Here is an 8,926-nt window from a genome sequence, read left to right on the forward strand (position 1 = left end):
CCTTGCAGACAGGTGCAGCAAGCTTGGAGGTGCGGAGAAGAAGTATCTAGTGAGCTTGAGGGAGGCTATTTCATGAAAACTCCTGCAGTCACCAAGTTCTGGAGCACAAAGGGCTTTCCCTAGCCTGTCCCACTCATTTCCAGAGGCAGGGAACCTGTCCAGAAATCCCAAGGCTCCACGTGGACCTGACACAGCCAAGATGCTGCTCCAGCAGGTCAGCACAGAACAGCCCTGGGATCAGCCCAAACCTGTAAGCTCTCCCTAATGCCCTGCTGCTTCCTGTGTCCTGCAGTCAGAGACCCCAGAGAGGCAGTGCAGCAGATCCCACAGATCTGCCATATGGCCCTGTGAGCACTTCCATGGGAAGGTGCAAGCTACGCTGGTTAACAAGAGGTATTTAGGGCACTCCTCGCCTTTCGTCTGAGAGGCAGGGAAAGCTTTGGCTGGGGCGTCTCAAAGGAAAAGACCAGTGTCATATCAACGTGTAACAGCAAAACCAGCAGCTTTGTTCCCCAGGACCACATCCATAGGGTTCTGTGACCACAGGACACCAAGCTGGCGAGCTTGTTCTTGAAGTGTCCTACATCCCCCACCCAGAGACTGAGCCGTCTAAGACCAAGTGGGCAGAAGTCACCTTCTGAGGCTGCATTTGAATACTGCAGCAGAAGAAAGTCTGGAGCTGGCAACCCCTCTCTTCTGCTCTCCTTACTGTGCTAAAGGGTTCCCAGATCACCAGCCCTGCAAATGCCTCTCTGTGCTTGTCCTGGGTATGGCTGGGAGGGAGTTGATTTTCCTCATAGCAGCCCAACGGTGCTAGAAACACAGGGAGACCATGCACAGCCCTGCTTGGCCATTAACAATCACAAATGCTTTACAAGGAAAGAACAGATCCCAGAGAATCAGAGACTCTTTGGAGGTGACCAAACATCCCCAGTTTGGCTGTAACACCTCACAGCAACAAGCCAGATAACCAGATCTCTTCCCAAACCTTCCTAGGTTGTAAGACATGGATTCTGCATTGAACCTGAGAGAAGTAATTGCTTAGTAGCACCACCCCATGAGCCCCACACTACCGCCTCTCTCATTCCTGTTCTCCCCATCCAAACTGCCATATGCAATGACACTCACCTTCAGCAGCTCATACATATAAAACCGAATATCAAAGTCTGTCAGGATCTGGTACAGTTGCTGAAACAGATTTGGGGAGGGAAGGAAAAAAAAAAAGAAGAAACATAAATAAATACTCCAGAGTTGGAATTAGTTTTGTTTCCTGCACCCCACCTGCCTCCAGTCACTGACTCCATTCCAGATCCCTGTGAATGCTGTTGCTCCCAAGGGCTGCCCTGGTCTCAGACCTGCCAGGGCTACAAGCTGGGAAATCCAGAAAGGACACAAGAGCTCCTGTGAAATGCTACTTCATCATTTGGACCTGTCACAACTTCTTTTCAGCAGAAGACAGGCAGGCTGTCCAAGGAGACAGCAAGCCCTTCTGTGTTTGCTGGAGTTAGCACAGATAATCTTGACCTTCTGCTCACATGCAAAGTCATCATGGTGACTTGACAACATGGATAATAAGCATCCAGAGGAAGCAGGGTGGGAACACATGGGCAAGGTTTCCAAGTGCTCAAGGTGGGGCAGGGAGAAGAAAACATTAACCTAAAGGAGCATGGGGTGGGGAAGCACAAAGGGTAGAGACAGCCTGAGAGCTGTGGAGGCTCCCCCCTATCCCAGGATAAAGGCTAATGCAACTCAACAGCACAGAAGTGCTTGTGGGGCCAAGGAGTGCACAGCTCAGTCTCAGGGAAGCGCCTGTTCCAGCACGTGTTCACCACTCTCCTCTCCTCTGTGTCCTTCTGCAGCTGCTCATGTGGAAGTGAGAGAGATCCAAGGTGCACTTTAACTTGCACTGTGCCATCTGCACCGTCACTGGAGAACTCATCCTTCTGCTCTCCTGCGCCAGGTCACAACTGGCCCCAAATTTGCCTTCTGCTCTATAACTGTCATTGGCAGCGGTGCCAGTCTGACCTTGCTGGGCCATGCTCTTGTCCAGGGAAAGGAGGGCAAGATGCCACGGCAGGGCAAGGAAGGACATTCACAGGGCAGCAACAGGACCAGACCTCTCTGCCCTTTCTAACAGACAAGGATCATCTCACAGCTCCATAACATCACCGATTGCACCAGCACTGGAGCCAGCTGCCCATCACAGGCACCACTTGGCAGCTTCAGGAAGAATCCCAGACCAAGGGACTGAAATTCACATTCCAAGAAATCAGCTCTGGCCCCGGATCCCCTCCAGGCCCATACCAAGATCCTCAGGATCCTGCCTTACTTAGAGTCGGCTCCAAACGGCCCCACCACCCCTAGTACTGCTCTGGGAAATCATTTGACAGCATACAAGTGTCACACATGCAGAGCTTTAACAGCCTCTGGGACATGAGCTGTGTTGTATTGTCATGAACTGGGATGATCCTAACACTTCACAGCAACCCACTGAAGCAGACAAGTGAGCAGGGAAGCAAAAAGATGTAGCCACAAGCTACAGCAGGGAGAGATTTCCCAACTCTGTTGTGTATGGCTCTGATGCAGAACCTAGGGCCAGCAGAGGACAGCTGAGCCCTTCCAGAAGCTCACTTAAATGACTTGCTCGGGTAACAAACACTATGGGGGGACAGAGATGCTTAAAACATGTCCTTCTGGGAATCACCCCCCTGTTCAACTTCACTCAGCAGCATCAATGCACCTGGGGAAGGAGGAGGGCAGGAGAGGCAGTGGCAGAACAAGGCCAGACCCCATTTTCCCCATTCCCTGGCTGTAAGCAGGGAGGGGGTGGAAGGGAGGTCACCGATGCCTTTCTTCTCAGGCCCGCAATGCTGTCGCTTCTCTGACTCATTGGGCAATCAGCTTTCCATGGACTTCCCTGGAAGAGCTGCCTGTGAAGCCCAGCGCCTCTGATCCTCTCGCTGTGGCCAGCCGCACCCCAGCTCTGCTTGCTGTGGGAAACAGTCCCTGCAGGAGGGTGCTCAGCCCCCCTGCAGGCAGCCACTGAATGCAGAAGGCTTTGAAGGACAGAGCCAAGGTTTTCACTGCAAGTAGGTCCCACACGGCAGCTTCCTCATGAAGGCTTTGACAGGGAGCTCCAAAGCCCCTTTGCCCAGCCTAGCAGGGGAGAGCAGACACATCCCATGCTCTGCTCTTATAGCTGGCTTTTTGGAGTAAAACTATCAGCAACATCACTGCAGGGATCACTCAGACCCAGCTCAGACATCTGCTCAGCTAGCTGCCAGCACTCAGGATCACACAAGGCCTCGGATGCCTGGGCTGGTCTCCTTTCTCCATACAGAACATGAGGAAAGGCCAAACCCACCCACTGGCAGCCTCCACCCCTCTCCAGCTTTTGGTGATATTTTGGCACACATCATGTAACCAACCATAAACTAATCCCAATAGTGCCTGAGGAAGCACAGACATACTTCCCCTCTCCACAGGACTGACAGGAGTTAAACACTATTCTTCTCCCTTGAATGAGCAACACAGCTGGCTACGTGCAGGAAGCAGCATCTGCAAAGCAACAGGGTGGCTGCAAGGAGCTGTCGGAGGAGAGAGATGCTGCTCTGGGGTAAAGGGCAGGCAGCAGAAAAGGAAACAGCTTCCAAAGCATCCTGGCCTCAGCAGCCACACAAGGGAGGAGAATCTTTCATACTTCTGCATTGCAGGGCAACAACTGTTTTTTTTAACCTAAACTTGGATGTACGAGGATAACACTTCCCTCACAGCAGCCTGGCCTGCAAATTCACTGAGGTGCATGCAAAGTGGAAGATTCAACTCAAGAGCCGTCTGTCCCCACAACTCCAACAGGCTGACCATTCAGAAGCAACTTCTCTTCACTCACCTTTCTTGCCCACCTCCTCTTCTTCAGCTGCAAACATGCTAGTGAATGTGTTTGAAGAATGAAATAGCAAACCTAATCCAGCACAGCTCTGGGAGATGTGGCTGTGCCCCCTTCTTTCCTGAGGGTGGCTGAAGGACAGGCACCTCATTTCTAGTTTGAAACCAATTAACAAAAGGCATTTAATTTCACTGATGGTTACTCAACTGACTGCACGGCTCTGCAGCACAGCTACCATTAAAGGTAGATGACTGTGGGTAGCCTGGGTGCTCACAGATGATAAGTACCACAGCAGGTCTGAAGAGAAACACCAGCCCCGTACACAAACTGCCACCCTCACACAGCAGAATACACATTCAGTCCAGTTCCAACTCATCATCCCTGTGAGTGCAGAGCCAACACTTTCAGAAGAGAAGCAGCCGGGTAATTTAAGAAAATGTAATCAGCTCTAGGGAGGTATCACCTAAGTCTTCTGTTTATACCAGAATTTAAAAATAGCCAAACAGTGTGGAATACCAGCTTGTACTTCAGATCCAGAATCATCCACAGCCATGGCTTAGGCCCCACAGCACTGCAGCTTCTGCCCATGCACAGAGAGCTGAGGAAACCCAGTAGCCATTTTCATGGGTGCACAAACATGAACAGTGTCCTGCCATTTGAATGAGCAAAGGGGTGAAAGTAATAAATAATAATGTTGAAGGAAAGAAACTGCCTGAAAGGAGACAACTGAGGAGACACCCAAGCTTGTGAGCAACTATTGCCAACAGGACAGCGAAAAATGCAATCCAGTAAAGTGGTCAGCAACCACCCGCTGTAGCCAAGCTGCCTTGGAAACATCCTCACACCCCCTGAAGGTGATTTGCCAGCAAGATGCATGGTACTCATCAGTACTGCTGAATCCAGAAGTCAATGCAGAGATGGGCAGATCAGCAGCAGCCACCTCAAAGGAAAGAGAAGAAGTTCCTGTCACCAGGACTAGCTCATGTGGTGCTTAACTCCAGCAGAATTTGCCTGGGGAGCTCAGGACTGTGGAGCAGAGGGGACAATGCCTGGATGCTCTCCAGCTGCTTCACATATAGAAGTATAGGGCAAGCCAAGACCTCCAAACACAAATGGTCTCATCTACTCTGTGATCTTCTGCTTGGCAAGGCCTCTTCAGGCCAAGGGAAGAGACAGCTTGGGAGCCTCTGTATAGAAGATATCCACAGGCACTTGTGAGTAGCAGCAGCTCTGTAATCTGCCAGTTAGCTGCGGCTCCAAGAACCCACCCAAATAGGCAGCAGAGCTCATATAACCCACACATCCCATACATAGTTAGTGAAATTCAGGTTACAAATAAGCTCTGAACACAAACAGCCGCACTGCATGCCCTGGGGGACATGCGTGCATTCCCAAAACAAGTTATTCTTGCCTTGCACCAATTACCTCAAAAACATCAATACTTTGTGTCTTGGACTTGTACAGCTGTGAATTTGGACTTCCTCGAGGAGCCAGGCTTTCTCCTAGGAGCCCAGAAATAAAGTGCTGCAAACTCATACAGTCGTCTCTAATGCAACAGCCAGAGCTGAGCACGGCTGCTTCTGCTGTGTCCAGACCAACGTTGCTCTTCTGGCTGCAAAAGTGCCTGCGATGGCCCTCAGTGTGGCTGGGATGGCTGAGCTACCACGGACCTCAAGCCCTGCATTTTTCAGTTACGTGTCCCCATTGGCCACCAGCCTCCAGTTACTACTTAACGCTCCACTTCATTAATGTATTTCAGTTACTGGGTGATATCTTTGTTAATTTTTTCCTCTAAGGACACGACAGAGCAATCACATTTGCAGTGTAATCACATTTTGACTAGGACACACACAAAGCGATCCTCAGTGAGGTGTGCCACTGCTCTAGCAACCTATTTTATCTCAAGCCATATATTAAAAGGGGAAAAAAAAATCTCTAAAGAGAAAGTTAAAAACTTCCAGGAACAGCATTATGAAGAGTCCCTGGGTCACCAGGAGAGGCACAGAGGCACATTCTCAACATACACGTGGCACTGGAACAGCCTACCGGATGCCAATGAAGCCCATACAAACAAAGCCTGCTTTAATTAGCCCTGAAAGTTCACCACACAGCACACCTCTCACTGCTGTTTACTTGATGGAGGCAACACTCATCCCCCCGCCTGGAGCTGTCAGGGCAGATGCTGCTGCAAGTTACCATTATTCTAGCCTCTGTGGTAAGACTCCACATGAAATTAAATAGCACTAAGACTACCACCACCAGCACGGCTGCAGCTCTGGCTATGCCATGACTGTCTGTGACCCCAGAAGGAGACCCCAGAAATGATGCATGCTGCCTCACAGTGCGCAGGGTTCCAAGCGAGACAGCTTGTGGGCCAACTGACAAGCTGCCTCCTGTCCACCAACACCAGTCCAGGATCCTTCTCTGGGTGTCTGGTGTATCTGCTGGAGCTGCATCCTACAAGGCATGCACCAATGTAATGCTCTGGCACAGAGAGTAAGAAAAAAAAAAGCACAGTCCATAATATGGAATGAAAGAAATGTCTGAACAGTGCAGGAGGGGATGACTGCTGGCTTTCTAATGGCAATGGCTCAATTAATTCTCCACCACTGACTTAATGACTTAGGGTAAAGATTCACATGGGGGAAGCAAAGATACCATTAAAATAGGCAGAGTTGCTAATGATATATCCCTTTAGTGTATCAGGTCACTGCTGCCAGCCAGCAGCATTTCAGTAGCACAGGCAGTCATAGCTGCACTCAGACAGAAGGACCCCGTTTTGGGAAGGAGTAACACCACTTGGAGCTCCCCAGAAATCAGAAGAGCCAAGGAATACACTGCAGCCTCAGGCAAGCAGAAAAGCTCTTAAGATATATTCGAGATTGCTCAACATCCCACAACCAGGCCCACCAGCAGTGGGAGACGTGCTCTCCAGCCTCTGCCACCCCACAGTCCCCAGCTCTGAAGGATTCCGCACAAATCAGTGTCACCTGCTACATCAACTGCACTGCTGTAAAGAGTGCATCACAGCACAGGGATTAACTTGGGCCAAATATACACACAGCAGTAATTACTAAATTGAGAACAGAGTAAGAATATCTAACCTGTTGAACTTACTCCTCAAAGTTGGGAGGAGATCCAGCACACAAGCTTTTTATTCCTTCTCTTCTAAAGCCTATTTACAGGTTTCCAATTTACACGGGGAAAGGAAGGTGAAACCAACACACATGAAAACCCCAAACTCCCCACATAGCTCTCAAGGAGTATTTGACAACCCAAGATCACAGCACTCTTAACAGAAATGGGAAGCCTTCCCATCCACACTCAGACAGACTCACCTTAAAATCTGTGTTATTGATGTACTCAAACACCAGAGCAGGGGTCTTTGACTGCAAGAGAGAGAGAGTTGTGGTTTAAAACACCCTCTTGACCTTTCTTTGCTCCAAGAGACTGAGAAACCTTTTGCTTCCTGCCCAACCCTCACTGTAGAGAGTGGAGCAGAACAGTGAAAGAAACACAGCCCTGCTCCCACAGCAGGCAGAGGCAAGCTCCATTTATACTCCATGTGGCAAACACCAACATGGCATTTTGGCCAGTGCTGCTCCTACCCATGCTATAGAGCATAGACACCACTGGGCAAGGGAAACTGCATCACCAGTGGCTAAGGTGAAGGAGGAAGGACAGCCAGGACTGCCAACACTACAGTGGCATCATTTCCTCTCTGTGGCTGCCAGCAGGCTCGGACTCACAGGCCTCAGCCAGCTGCCAGAGAAAAATTCCCAGGAATGGGGTTATTGTGGCACTGCAGACAAAGGATATGAGTCTGGTCACTGGGCAGGACAGCAACCAGAAGGATGAAAAGAGCTTAATATCCAATTGCTCTGGCAGATGCTTATGTTCCAGATGCCAGACAGAAGCTGGAAGACTACAGGCTCTGCTTTCTTACAGAAAATTTGGAGGGCTACAAAAACTCCTCCCGGATCAGCCATGGGGTACATGGAGAGGAACATGAGCCCATTCAAACCAACCCACCTCAGGAGACCCTAATGACTGGACACCTCTCCCCCCGGCTGGCATGAAGGCAGGGGCACAGGCAGCATCGAACCCGAGCTGAAAGCAGAAGTCGTGCGGCAGCACCTGCCCCGTGCCCGCAGCCGGCAGGGAGGGGAGCCCACCACATACACCACAACACACAGGCACCTACCACTGGATCCTTGACAGTGTCAATCAGATTAATGATGTTGGTGCCACCACGTAGATTCTCCAGAATCTTAACCTCACGTTTTATCTTCTTTTTCTTCACTGGCTTAAATAGACAAAAGAAATGAGAAATGAGAGTCCTTTCAGAAATTAACACTAATTTCGGCCACTGATTTTGACCGGATCATATCACCTCCCCTTCTCTCTCTGCTCCCACCCTCACAAGGGAACATTTTTAGCTTCAAAGAGGAGACAGACACCTGGCATGAACCAGGATTTCCCTCTCACCAGTGAAAGTATTGCACTCATCAGAAAAATAAAAATCAAACAATTCCAGACAAACAATTGTGATCCCAGTAACTATAGTTAAAAGCACCTTGGACTGCTGCGTGGAAATCTCAGTGCACTCATTCTACGTTATGCATTTGGAGCCACAGGACAAGCACGGTGGACCTCATATCTCAGCTTTTGTTTACCAGCACAAACGAGTTTTTCACTCCTTAATCCCAACCCATTTCCTAGCAAGTCCTTTAATCCAATGAAACGACGACCTGAGGGTCTCCAACACCGAGATTTCCAGTAAGTTCAGACACCACTACACCTATGTGCATGTCTTTTGCAACCACTCCAAGAGCATAGACTCAACTGCACAGCATCCCATCGCATCCATACACCATGATTACTTTTAAAGCCTACAGACAGTTTAAGCAGTTTTTGACTCCCTCTCGGTTCTGTGCAGTCCCAGGAACTTCCTTTGCAAAGTAAGCTTTTCTGTGGCCATCACCCTGCAGACAGTGACAAAGAACAGCTGCTCCCAAGGCAGGGGCTGGGAGGCTGGGT

At 49.9% G+C, this 8,926-nt stretch overlaps 1 protein-coding gene across 1 annotated transcript in view; it reads right to left on the reverse strand.

Moving 5' to 3' along the window:
- CSNK2A2 (casein kinase 2, alpha prime polypeptide) overlaps positions 1–8,192 on the reverse strand; it is a gene marked incomplete at its 5' end in the record, with an annotated part of 13,733 nt that extends 5,541 nt beyond the window's left edge. The window contains 3 exons of the mRNA XM_010187497.1: positions 1,129–1,188; positions 7,225–7,275; positions 8,091–8,192. Of these exons, the coding sequence (XP_010185799.1) occupies positions 1,129–1,188; positions 7,225–7,275; positions 8,091–8,192 (213 nt within the window). The remainder of the gene's footprint in view (positions 1–1,128; positions 1,189–7,224; positions 7,276–8,090) is intronic.
- Between the last annotated feature and the right edge of the window lie 734 nt (positions 8,193–8,926).

The sequence above is a fragment of the Mesitornis unicolor genome, unplaced genomic scaffold (genome assembly GCF_000695765.1).
Source record: "Mesitornis unicolor isolate BGI_N332 unplaced genomic scaffold, ASM69576v1 scaffold33116, whole genome shotgun sequence".
In the NCBI taxonomy this organism is placed as follows: domain Eukaryota; kingdom Metazoa; phylum Chordata; class Aves; order Mesitornithiformes; family Mesitornithidae; genus Mesitornis; species Mesitornis unicolor.